Source organism: Lathamus discolor, chromosome 5 (assembly GCF_037157495.1).
Source record: "Lathamus discolor isolate bLatDis1 chromosome 5, bLatDis1.hap1, whole genome shotgun sequence".
In the NCBI taxonomy this organism is placed as follows: Eukaryota; Metazoa; Chordata; class Aves; order Psittaciformes; family Psittacidae; genus Lathamus; species Lathamus discolor.
In genome coordinates this window covers 42,723,539-42,736,467 of record NC_088888.1, presented here as the reverse complement: position 1 = coordinate 42,736,467, position 12,929 = coordinate 42,723,539, and the positions used below count along the sequence as shown (strand labels likewise).

General features: G+C 40.9%; 1 protein-coding gene and 1 long non-coding RNA gene across 2 annotated transcripts in view; one reads left to right on the top strand and one right to left on the bottom strand.

Moving 5' to 3' along the window:
• Nucleotides 1-3,059: 3,059 nt before the first annotated feature.
• NUP43 (nucleoporin 43) lies at nucleotides 3,060-12,728 on the top strand. Its single transcript, XM_065680557.1, has 8 exons — nucleotides 3,060-3,537; nucleotides 3,661-3,783; nucleotides 4,037-4,114; nucleotides 5,001-5,178; nucleotides 8,114-8,249; nucleotides 9,149-9,300; nucleotides 10,226-10,348; nucleotides 11,645-12,728. Exons 1-8 carry the CDS (start codon nucleotides 3,331-3,333, stop codon nucleotides 11,857-11,859), a joined length of 1,212 nt encoding a protein of 403 aa, XP_065536629.1. The 5' UTR covers nucleotides 3,060-3,330; the 3' UTR covers nucleotides 11,860-12,728.
• LOC136015112 (uncharacterized) overlaps nucleotides 4,214-12,929 on the bottom strand; it is a 9,462-nt gene continuing 746 nt past the window's right edge. The window contains exon 2 of the long non-coding RNA XR_010613078.1: nucleotides 4,214-5,089. This is a non-coding gene — a long non-coding RNA (uncharacterized LOC136015112). The remainder of the gene's footprint in view (nucleotides 5,090-12,929) is intronic.

The window sequence follows — 12,929 nt, the reverse complement described above, 5'->3', positions numbered from 1 at the left end:
TCATGGATAACCAACTGTTAGGGAAGAGCCATGGAAATGCCAGCAGCCAGTGTGAGCTGTCACTTGATTGTTCTGATGTGGAGATCCCACTAATTGTAAGTACATTGGATCTCTCTCCTTTTCTGCAAATTCACCCACATCTCAATCCCTTAGCTGTACTTACATACATTTATATAAAAACCCCTCCATGCTACTATTTCTGTTTCATCCCTTCCCTCCCACCTCATGAACCCATTATATTTTTCAAATTCTTTGAATTTAAAAAGCATATGAAAAGTTGATCATCACTGTCTGATCCCATCTGCTTCTGCATATACATACCACAAGCAGAAATTTCCTTCTGAAATGAAATGTTCCTGCTGAACATTTCCGCAGTTCTGTCCCAAACCCCACACTAATTGGCTTCCACACCTACACCCCTCTCCCTGCTTCCATTCTGTTTTTAACTTCATCACTCTCCTTCATTTCATCTTTTCCTGTAAACTCCAGCCAGTTTGGTGTGTACCTTCATTTTGTATTTCCCTGTCAGAAGTTTACAGTCTTTTGAACACAGCATCCTTCTTTTCCCAGTCCCGCACTCAGAAATGATGTGAGAAGGACACAGGCTTTCCTCATTAGGGCAGAGAAGGAGTGGGACCCCTCCATGAGTGAAGGGTGAGCCAGGAGCCAGGGATGAGAATACCACGCAGCAAAACACCATCCCAAGCAGAGCAGGGCTAGGGGTGGTAATGGTTTTGCCACCAAGCAAAAGATAAGTGACAAGTCAGGTCCCAAGTCAAGCCAGTCACCAAGTCAGGGACATGGCCGGGTGCAGGCCATCCTGCTCAGGCCAGGAGTGGGTGAGAGCCTCAGGTGAGGGCTTCTGAAAGCTTTCAGGGCTCTGGCACTCTGCTCTTGTATCTGCAGTACCCCGCACAGCGACAGCGCCTATTCAAGAGATTCAGCAGGGCACCACTCCAGGAGTTATGACCAGCCGTAAATATTATCCTGGTATCTGCAAATAACTTTCTTAAAATATTGTTGAATGATAATTGGAGGAAAGCAGATCACAAGCAAATAGAGCTCGGAATTAGCTTTGCCCTGCCCTAATACATCCACTGATATAGTAAGTGCCTTCATTCCCAGGCCCCCTAACCTCTGGCAAAGAGACAGGCATGCTTTCAGTTTTCCTGCTTTTCACTCACACTCCTAGCCTTAGCCACATTTAAGGTTGATCTGTAGATGCTCCTTAATGTCTCAGCTAATATGTTTGGACCCAATGCCCAAAGTCAGCTTAAGGTCCTTTTTGACTACCTCAGATATATTTGATGAGGCATATTTTCTCCTGGTGTTTGTTTCCTCCCTTTATTTATTTAAATCTGCTATTACACTGAAACAGCATACTAACACAGTATTCATCTCTTGTAGTTATCAAACACAGAGAATATATTTAAAGGTGTACAGAGCAGCCCTAAATCCATCACAGCTCCAATCTTCACCACGTAACATTCTGACATTTTTTAAAACAAAAATTTAAGGCCTGTAAGAAAAATTGTGATTCTTCTTTCCCTCTCAACGAGAATAAGCCTCTATGTCCAACCTACTCCCCCAAACCCTTTTGAACAAACAATCCTAAGCAAAGAAAGAAGCCATCCAAGAACAAGATTAAAAAAACCCCACGGAAATCACAAAGTAACCCACAAAGAATACTTGGCTAATAAAACATTTTGGTAATCCCAAAGTGTTCTCTCTTCCACTTTAAGGTATTTAGTCCATGGCTGTATCCTGATGATGCCTATCAACCTTTCTCCCAGGTGTTACGAGAATTAGCTGAAAATACTGCTGCAGTTGACAGTGACTTGCAAGATCGCTTTCAGCAGCTTAGTACAGGCTGTCAGAGGTATAGGCCACTCTTGAACAATAATGCTACTGTGGCATACAACAAAGCTGGTTTGAGGCTTGCAGTATGTTACGCTATTATAGCATCCAGCTTTGTGAATGTGTTCAGTGTTGGAATCTGATGTACATAATTATCAAAAAAATAAAGAAGTTCCTCAAAGTTGAAGTTCAAATGATGCATAAAGTATATATTACTGATTTGGTATCACATCTGAAAGATTACAAATGCGCATAGCAGACTTCATGAGGAACTCAAGAATGCTGGGTAGAGAAACTCCAACAGATGGCTTTAGCAGGTGAACTGCAGTAACACAGGTGAAAGTTTGACTGAGCAGCTGCTGCTAAATCTGGCAAGTCTGCCTGCGAGAAGAACCTCAGAGAGCTGGCAGGGGTAGCTTTGAAAGAATGCAGCAGAAAACCAGGTTGTGAAGTGGGAAGGTGCTCGTGAGAAAGTCCCCTACTACACTACTAGTAGCTGAGCTAAAATAACAGCATAGCTATGTCAGTCTTCAGCTTTTTTCACAGCTAACCACTTAAGTTTTTATTGCACAGTTGTTTAGGTCTCCAGTGAAATACAGTAAAAGAAGTACACGTGAGCTCTTGTTTAACGTGCTATTTGGGACAAAACATTATTGTTGGCATACAAGGATGCCAGAGAGGGACTTTTCATCAGGGGCTGTAGTGATAGGACAAGGGGTAATGGGATCAAACTTAAACAGGGGAAGTTTAGATTGGATATAAGGAAGAAGTTTTTTACTGTAAGGGTGGTGAGCCACTGGAATGGGTTGCCCAGGGAGGTTGTGAATGCTCCATCCCTGGCGGTGCTGAAGGCCAGACTGGACAGAGCCTTGGGTGGCATGGTTTAGTGTGAGGTGTCCCTGCCCATGGCAGGAGGGTTGGAACTGGATGATCTTAAGATCCTGTCCAACCCTAACTATTCTATGATTCTGTGATTTCTGTACAGGTAGGAATCTGATGGAGTGAGTGGAGTATCACTTGCAGATACATAAAAGCGAATCTAGACCAGAGACCATTAGTTGCTGTAAAAGCCACTGATTTCGAGAAAATAAAAGGTGGTGGCCTCGCTGAGACCATTCATGTGCGTAACTATCATTGTGGGGGCCGACACCCCAGCTGAGCAGTCAGTGAAGGGCACCGGCACACTCACGCCTTTATTTCTTCCCCTCCCGGACCCTATTCTGCACATACCCACCGGTTTGGCAGCTTGCTGTCTGCGCTGGCGAGGCCCCAGCGACCAGGGCAGGGCCCCCTTCACTCCCCGGCCCCTGCGGGGCGTCGCGCTGTTACCCCAACTTGTCCAGCTCGGTAAAGGCCGGCAGCTGGCGTCGGGCAGCTGCTACGTACGGCGATGCCGCCCCAACCCCTTCTCCACCACGGTCAGCCCCGGCCGGCTCGCTCGGTCGCGCTCACGCTCGCCGCCGTGCCCCAAGCATGTCCCTCCGCGCTTGCCGTCGCCCCGCAGCCAATGAGCAGCGGCGCGGCGCGGCGGGCGGGAGCCGGCGTGCGGCGGGGTCGGCCATGGAGGACGTGTGCGCCAAGTTCGTGTCGCAGAAGATCAGCAAGGCGCGCTGGCGGCCCCTGCCCGCCGCCGCCCTCCAGCCCCCGGACGCCTTCGCCACCGGCTCCTGGGACAACGAGGTAGCGAGCCCGTAGGCGCGGCGCGGCCTTCCCCCCCGGGGCGTGGGGCCGCCTCAGCCCCCGCCGCTTCGTGTCGAGGAGGAAATAGGTTCGGGTAAAACTGGTGGTGTTGTCTCCGTGCAGGATAACAGGATCTCCGTTTGGTCTGTTGGAGACCTTGGAAATGCGGGCCTCAGCGGGGAGTACCAAGGAGAACCTCAGCTGCTGTGTGACATCCGGCACAACGGTGATGTTATGGACATGCAGGTAAAACAGCTGTAGTGAAAAGAGCTGTGATTTTTAAGGGCTTGTCACTTAAGAAAAATAAAGGGATGGTAAGTTGTCAAAATGCTGAGACCGACAAAAAAATAATAAAAACGTACGAACTAAGGCAAAACCAACTGGTATTAGTTTGTGGGGTTGGGTTTTCTACTTGTACTGTATCAGTAATTCACGTTACCCTGAAATCATCATCGTGCTACTGACATCAACTAATAGCATGTTTATTATCTCTCTTTAGTTTTTGGATCAAGAAAGAATTGTGGTTGCTTCATCAACAGGAACTGTAACTGTATTCCGTCATCATCAAAATAACCAGGTAAGTTACTTGCACTGGCTGTAAGCTGCTATTCTGAGTAATGCAGTTTGCTTTGATCTTAACATAAGATTTTTCAAAAGGACTACAGCAAGAAACATCTGCATACCAAAACTTTATTTGAAGTCTGTTAGAAAAAACTTTGGCTCTATACATACAAGGAAAGGAAAAGCATTTTGCACACATTACATAAGTTAGATTCCAGAGCCAGCTAGACTGGGGTGGCTGCTTGTATGTATCTGTAACCAAACAGTCCATTCATTGAAAACATACTTCAAGAGTGTAGAGTGTTTTGGGGGAGTGGGTATTAATAGACTTGTACCTGCCTTATTAGAGTTTCTCTGCTCATGAACTTAATGATTTATGTTGAATTTCTCTCATGTCATGTGAGGAAAGATAGGTAAACTCTAGAGTCTTTTGCTTTGATTATAAATTACCGCAAATAAATAAGTAATAACTTTATAGACTCATAATGACACAATAAAGACTAATAAGGATGTACTACCTAAAATAAACTGAATTCCTTGCAGTCTGACTCTGACCATGTATTTTTTTAAAGGCCTTGGTTCTTTTCCCTTGTCCTGAGGAAAGACTGAAGGGATAAATCTAGTGAAACACCTTTCAGAGTTCATAAACCGTGTTCTTTCTAATTTCCAGCTTATGTGAAAAAGGGGGTTATAGAAGAAATAATCAGTGATTAATTGAAAATTTGGATGCTGAAGAGTTGAGGACAATTTAGATCTCTGATTCTTACTCATAGAAGAGTCTCATTCCTGTGAGGTAGTGTGGCTTTCCTGGGGCTTGCTTCTGGTTTCCTGAGTATTCTGGAAGCTTTGGTCTGTCAGGATTGCTATTTAACAGTAGAACTTCATGTCTGGTTACTACTTAGACTTTATCAGCCAACCAACGGTGGGAGAAAGCCCATTATCATGTGGATAAAGATACATCTTGTGGTGGAGCAGCATGTACCGGAGTTATCTGCAACAAACCAGAAATTGTCACTGTTGGAGAAGATGGTAGAATAAACCTCTTCAGAGCTGACCAAAAGGATGCAGTAAGGACTATAGGTATGTCAAGTAACTGTTCAAATTAGTGATTTGTTTGGGTCTTAGCTTCTCAAATGAAACAAAAAAGTCAGTTGTGAATTGCACTAAATATTCAAGCTGAACATGTTTGCTCCAGATTATTCCGGTGTTCTTCCAGCCTTCAGATACATTTGAAATATGTTTCAAGTATTTCTATATTAATTCGGGTATCTACAAGTAAATGTTTTAACTGATGAAGAAGTTTCAAGCCTGATATTCTCTGTAGCCTTCTGTTTCCTCTGGAATTGTTAAATGCTATGACAGTATACATGAAACCCGGTTAGATTTCAAGATGGTTTTTGTTCCAAGTTCTTCATAACTGGAGGTCAGTGAAGTGGTTATTTCAATTCACTGTCTGTACTAAGATTAACCCTTGTGATGTCCATATATATAAATATCTGTTTCACTGTGCCTAAAGGGAACACCAAGGACCAGACACCCCCATTAGTGCCGTGTTCTTCTGCCAGATATCATGGCTTACAGTGATTGTTTCTCGCCCAGTGAAAAAGCTCCATATTTCCTTGAGTAGTAGATTAAATGATGGAGTAAGATGTTTCTGAAATGTGTCAATACATGCTTACTCCCAGCTCTTCTGTCATGCTAGTCTCATGGAAATAGGATACAAGTCTGTAGCATCTGTTGGAAATGAAACTTAAAAGCAGAAATAATTTAAAGGCCAGTAACACCACGTTTGATAGTGGCATTATTAAACCAGGACCTTCTCCATGAAGCTTCAGTCTGATACACAGCACCTGTGTTTCTCCTCAAGCAATACCTTTCCTCCAGTGGGTGAAGGAATTCACACAGTGATAAGCCAATTAAGAGAGGAGGCTCTCTGGGATTTCTAGAGGGAATACTGGTGTATGCATGGCCATATATACACACATAAGATAAATCTTATTAACTGCATACAGTCCTTTACTGAAGCTCCTTGAAAAGCCTCTCTATGCTTTAAAAAAAAAAAAAATAGGCCATGAGGCAGATTTTATTAACACATGCACACAAAAGACAGTAACTTCCCCACTGAGGGGCGACAACATGAACTAGCTTAAAAGGATTACTTTGTAAAATTTTTGTTACATACAGATACTAACACAGGGTTTGCTACAACTTTGAGAGTAGAATGTTTTGCTGACTCACAGGAAGCAGATGTCCGCAAAAAAAATGTCTTTTTCTCTGGGCAATTGCTGAGATGCTTAGATACAGATTTGATAATGTGCAGGACGCAAGCTGTTCATTTCCATAGCGCTCACTTGATAGTACTGTGTAAAAATGCTTGCTTTGTAGTGGCAGCATCGCTCAGCTTTAGCTGCAGTAAGACTCTGCATTGAGATTTGCTGGAATTTAAGAAATCACGTGTGAATTAATTGAGAAATGTCCTTTTGGAAATGGGAAGGGAAATGTTAAAATAGGAATTAAAATAGGACCTGATAAGTGAAGCTTACCAGGGGTTATGTGGAAGGGCCTAGCATGAAATTGTTGACTACAGACTGACAGTAGGACTTGGAGAGGGAAGAGAAAACATCTTGGAAGATGCTTTCAGGTTCTTCAGGATGGAGCTCTATAGAGTAAGTAATCCTTTGTGCTGGTTCCCAATTCAGTGACATCTTGACATTTCCCAGGCCCTGAGCTGAACCCTCAACGTTTTACCATGAAGATAGAGCTCTTGTACCTCATGAAATATTTGTAAAGGAGTAACCTGCTATTTTTGTTGTTATTTAATGGATTTAATAATATAATACAAAATTGATGTGTTTATAGTCAATCGTGGCAGGAAAAAGTCTTCCAAGTTAGAGATGATGTAAAAATCTTTTGGAGCCATAAAGATGCATCACTGCTAAATCACTTTTTTTTTTTTTATTCTGTTACAAAATTCTAAAATCTTTTATAACGTCAGTGTTCAGTAATCTAACATTTCTTCTTAAAGGTGTTCTGGTGGTTTTCTTCCCCTTGGCTTTTATTTCAATAACAGGCAGAAAAGAAAACTCAGTTCAACTATCTGTAACCAGGCATCAGTGTGACTTGTCTGTCTCAGTATGGGAAAAGGTTTCCATCTTTTGAAGCCAAAAATTCACCTATGATTTCAGTATGGGCTTACACAAAGAATTTTAAAATACTGAAGGTGAAAGTAGACTTAACAGTGTTACCCATCATAATCCAGATGAAAAGTTTATGTAAAATAACAGAATGAAAATACAAGAAAAAGGTGTCTATGTTCTCTCCTAAAGCCTCTAATGTTTCACCTCAGGCTATAAAGTGTTTGACATCATAAATTACTGTGTCCAAAAGAAGCACTGGACTAACGGACCTGAAAAAAAAAGCTCTGCTATTTAGTTACTAACAAGCACAGCATAATTCTGGTTTGGCTTTAGGGACAGGGATGGATATCACATTGACAGTTCTTGGAAAAGGTCTAAAGAAAGCTAGTGAATACAAAAGCTTCTGTATGCAACTGCTTCATGTTCTTAGCCAGAGCTCCTGTTTCTTGCATTTAAAAGAACTGCATTCTGAAAAGCTCCGTAGCTTGCCTCCTGTCAGTAGGTGCAGAGCATATAAAGAAAACTTTTATGAAACCCATGTAAATTGACTGATCTTTTAGGAACTATAGAAAGAAATCTTACTGATTTAAAAAGTAGTTCTGTAACCACTGGAGCTAATTAAACATAGCTTCTTACAGATTTGTCTTCGTAGTATTTGATATGGCAAGCAAGAGCTCTGTTTTCACAGGGTACCCTTTACCTTTTAAGACTTAAAATTCACATGACACTAGTCTGTCTCTGTCCCTGAAAATGTAGAGAGGTTGTATCCATGTTTAAGAAGCTGTGCTCTGTTTTCTAAAAAGAGTTATTTGGTTGTAATTAAATGGAGACTAGCATTCCATAAGTTTACCTGGATGCTTTCCTCATCTCTCTTGCAGACAATGCAGACAGCAGTACACTCCATGCTGTGACTTTTCTCCGCACAACTGAGATCTTGACAGTAAATTCAATTGGACAGTTAAAAATATGGGACCTCAGACAGCAAAGAAATGAGCCATCTCAAATATTTTCTTTGTAAGACCTTCATTTACTATTTTTTTTTTTACATATTTACTGAGAAGCTTGTGCTACTTTATACAATGTGAGGTGCCTCTTTCCTGATACCTTCTTGACAACAGGCTGATAAATGATTGATATTTTTTAAACAAGGTTTTTAGCTTCTTTGGTATTTAAATAATCATAAGCAGACTCTGCTTAATGGCTGAATTACTGTGTGGCGGAGTACTGTATTTAGGTGGTCTGTTTTATGATTTAACTCTTAAAGGACTATTGCACCTGTACACTTATGGGGAAAAAACCCCAACACAAGCCAAAACTCTTTCCCTAATTAAATACACTTTGCTTCTGTTTTTCTCTGCAGGCCTAATGTAAATTTTCTGGCATTTGAAATGTATCTGAATGATAACTTTGCCTTATAAGGTATTGTGAGAAAACAAACTGATCTAGATTCAAATTGTGTTGTCTGTGGAATAATTGCCATTACTGTTAATAGGCAGTGGTTTAGGTAACTCGTTTTTTTTTTTTTTAGTGCCCACAGTAACTCTTGGTATATGTTGTGAAACTGCAAGCATAACATGAATTTCACAATGATCTTATTATTATTGTAGGTATACTTATTATCTGTATGCAAGGTTTTCCCACTTCCATATACTTGTCAGATGCCGTATAGCTGCTTGTATACCATGGGGCACAGAACCTGTTCTTGTCCAACTTCATGTTATTGCCATACCTCTAGTTTCCAGTAGATGTCATGTGGCTTCAGCCTGTAGTGACCAGATGCTGCAGGAATTGAAGCTGCAGTCAACTGTTACCTGCTTTGTAAACACTCCGAGGGATTAGGAAGGAGAACATAGAAGCTGAATAAAGAATTCGTGTTTGGGTTGATTTGGTTTTGTCTTTCTTGTCCTTTACAGGACAGGAGACAGAGTTCCACTGCACTGTGTGGACAGGCATCCTAACCAGCAGCATATTGTGGCCACAGGGGGCCAAGATGGGATGCTGAGTATATGGGACATCAGGCACGGTACCATGCCAGTGTCCCTGCTAAATGCTCATGAAGCAGAAAGTAAGTACCTGAAATGGAGGGAGGAGAAGGTGGCACTTTTGAAAAGTTTCTAATTTCTGTAAAAAATAAGGTAGTGTAGCTACAACAGAAAACAATCACATTGTTGCTACTTAATGGGTTTTCATCCAATTGCCTTCAGTTTGTTCTTTGTATGAGACTGTTTTTATCTAAACTAAAACTAGACATAATAAGTAGCTCTTTAATTTAGAATCAGATGCATTTGATCAGAATCGCTGTGTTTCTAGAAGGGTAGGTATGTAAGTAGTTATAGAAATTGATGCTGTGGTATGCAGGCATAGATAGTAAAGCAAGAATGCAGTTACTAAGAAACTTGAAAATGCAAGGAAGGAGGGGAAACTGAAGATGGTACAGCCCCATCTGGTGTCTCCACAGTGCTGAAATAGCTCACTGTCCTGATAACTTTATATGAACAAGATAGCAGTTCGTTTTGTGCTAAAAATTTCTTTACTTGCTGCCACAATTCTACTTAAGGAGTAAAAATATTTCTTGGTGTTAAGTTTTGCTGACTTAAATATCTTTTCCATAGTTGTGGTATTTAGAAACAAAATAATAATGTGTGAGCTGGGAAGGAATGCAATGCTGTGTACAGATTTAAACTTAGCAGTAGGGAAGACTTCAGAATGCCTGAATTCAGATAAGATTTTAACCTTTAACAGTTTTCACAGTACTGAAATGCAGCAAATAGTCTCTCTTGGTTGGTTGATTGGGTTTTTTATCTCCCAGGGGAAGGAGGGAAAACTGCTGTGAATAACTATGGATGGGGTTTTGGGTGTTACACCCACATATTTAAGAATGGAAGATGGTGGTGGGGACCTGGATTCCTGTAAGTGCATGTCCATGTCATACTAGCGAAAGTGAAGCACTTCATACTTGTTCTGAATTGATTTTGGTTTGATACTTCCAGTGTGGGAAGTTCACTTCCATCCCTCCAACCCTGACCACTTATTTACGTGCTCTGAAGATGGATCACTTTGGCACTGGGATACTTCCACAGACATATCTGAAAAACCATCTTTTCTTCATCAAGGTAAGGATGTTTGAAGTCAATCCACACTCAGCTTGTCAGCTGGCCACATCAATTTGATGTTCTCACATGACCCAATTGATAAAACAATCCTTATACTGAAAATTAAAAGCTGCTTTCTTTCCTTACAAAGAAAGCCCTGATAGGCACTTCAGGAAAGCTACCAGTAGGACTTGCAGTTGTGTGAGGTTTTTGTGGTCTGCTTTGGGGTTTTTTGTTTGTTTGTAGTTGGTTGTGTTTTTTTTTTTTTAATGTGCTATAATCTGTCCAGTGTGTGAAGGGGCATGTCTGGTATTTCAGAGATGGACTGTGTTCACTTAAAAATCATCTGTATATACAAAAGACAAGAAGAGAGCTTAAATGACACATTACTGTCTGAGGCTGAGGGAGGTACACCAATGTTATATATAATAACAAAATAATTGATAGGTTAATAGGATAGTGGAATTACTAGTTTACTATTCAAGGTCATAATTGGGATTTTGAAAGAATGAAACTGGATCCCTTTGTATAGTAGCAGGATTTTAATTAAAGATCTGATAGACTTAATAGAAACACTTATTTTCACATTCTAGTCACAAGAGTGCTTAATTGCTTGCCACTTCAGACTGTAAACAGCTGGGAAACTTTCAGATGTCATCTACTGCCTTTGGCCTCAAAGTTGCTATTCAAAACTCTGTTCTATATAGGGAAACAGTAGGATAACTGACTCAAGATGCACTCTGCATATTTTTAGGTATATTAAGTATAAACCCCTTTTAGCACTGCTTCAGCCACTTGCTGATTTTATGCTGAATGATAGTTCTCAAACTGGGAGACTTCAGTTTGAATGTAAAATATTATGTGGAAAAAATTCAGTCAAATTCAGGTGTATCACTTGCTGCAGAATAAGAAGGGAGAAGAGAGGGTAGGGAGTGTTAGTAAAGCAAAGCTGATGCCCCAGATACAGCAGAACACTGTAGAAACAGACTTTTGGTCCTGGGTCTGTTCTTGCTTTGGTCTCTGGCTAGAAAAACTCTTGGATACTTCCACTGTTTGTTCAGCGAGATGAGTTCATAGCTGTTCTGACCTGTTTGTCTTAACTGAGGACAGAGCTGGTAATAGGTTTCTGTACTCCAAGTACCTCATGGTTTTATTAAGCTGTTTTTTCTTAATTTACCAACATCTGTTAACTATTCTGAAAACTGGTTTAAATGCAAAATATTCCCATTATGTCTGTCCCATACCTACTATGTTTCTCCAAATTCTGAGAATGTATAAGCTGAATTGGAACTTACTTCCCTGTCTTTCCTCTTTCAGGAGGAAGAAGTACTGCCTATTTTTCCCACACTACCATTAACCAGTCTGTAGTAAGTGCCTGGCTGAGCAACGATCCTACCAAAGACCGCATGGAAATCACCAACTTAGTTCCAAATCAGACCTTGTCTGTGAACAGTTTAGATATTTTAGGACCATGCCTAGTATACGGTACTGATGCAGAGGCTATCTATGTGAACAGACAACTTTTTGCATGAAACAGCCGAAGTGCCCCTTTGAAGTCCTAATCCCCTGGAACTATTTGGAAATGCCAGGTTCATTCTTAATGATACTCATTAGTCTGTTAGCAGCGTGTGGGGGAGAGGCAGTCCTGGTACTGCACAAGAAATGTAAAGTACCTTGGATTCTGACAGCTCTCGCTCATTATTGATGCTCCAGGATGGGTAACTTATATGTAAACTTGTCATTTCTTCCCTGGTGCCTGTTTGATTTTGGAAAGCAGGAAAGTAATCACTAGGGCAAGATACTTGCTGTAAACCGATCTCCATTATACACATACGCATACAAAGCAAAGAAAAGGTAAACCCCTGATTTTTATTATAACTTTTTTTCCTGGTAAAGATATTTTTCAAATATTATTTCTACGGTCAGACTTTGGGGTTCTTTGAAATTCTTTTTATGTCACCTGAGATTTTTTAAGCTGAGTTTTTTATATATTTAGGGGAACATAACTTTTTATGTCAGTTCATGAGAATTGGAAAGCTGTTAAAGCTGTGGAATGTGAAAGGTTCTGTAGGAATCTTAGCATTTTAGTAATATTATTTTGGATTATTTACAGCTTCATCATGGATGCTGCATGTTAAAACTTGATCTTGATAACATGCCACTACATCCCTCAACAGTAATGTGTTTTTTATACCTAAGAGGTCATAATTGACAGATGTGTCAGCTGTGATTTTGAGAGTGAGAAGAACAGTTTCTAAACTTGAGACATGGTCTTCGTCAGGGTCAGTGTTTCACATCTGGTTTGTTGCAATGTCTGAGAAGTTCAATTTTATGATGAGCATGGCACCTGTTTTGTTGCAGAGAACCCTTTCTCTTTTTAATAAAAAGTTTTGCACAGGAATACTGGTCTGACTTACTGAACTGGGACAGATGTACTTACAGTCAGCAGGAGCGTAAGTAACCATCAGTTACTTGGGCTGATCCTGGGGATACAAGCAGAAGGATGGAAAGAAACCATCCCAACCAACCAACCACAGATTTGAGCAGCAGCTATGTTACAAGGTTTCCCATGACTTTTTCCATCAAAACTGCTTTAGAACAT

What these genes read in the sequence shown, in the direction of transcription:
- NUP43 (XM_065680557.1), top strand. Translation starts at nt 3,331, where the DNA reads ATGTCCCTCCGCGCTTGCCGTCGCCCCGCAGCCAATGAGCAGCGGCGC. An exon ending in GTGATGTTATGGACATGCAG is followed by an intron (nt 3,784 to 4,036) that starts GTAAAACAGCTG and finishes ATCTCTCTTTAG; the next exon opens with TTTTTGGATCAAGAAAGAAT. An exon ending in AAATGCTCATGAAGCAGAAA is followed by an intron (nt 9,301 to 10,225) that starts GTAAGTACCTGA and finishes TGATACTTCCAG; the next exon opens with TGTGGGAAGTTCACTTCCAT.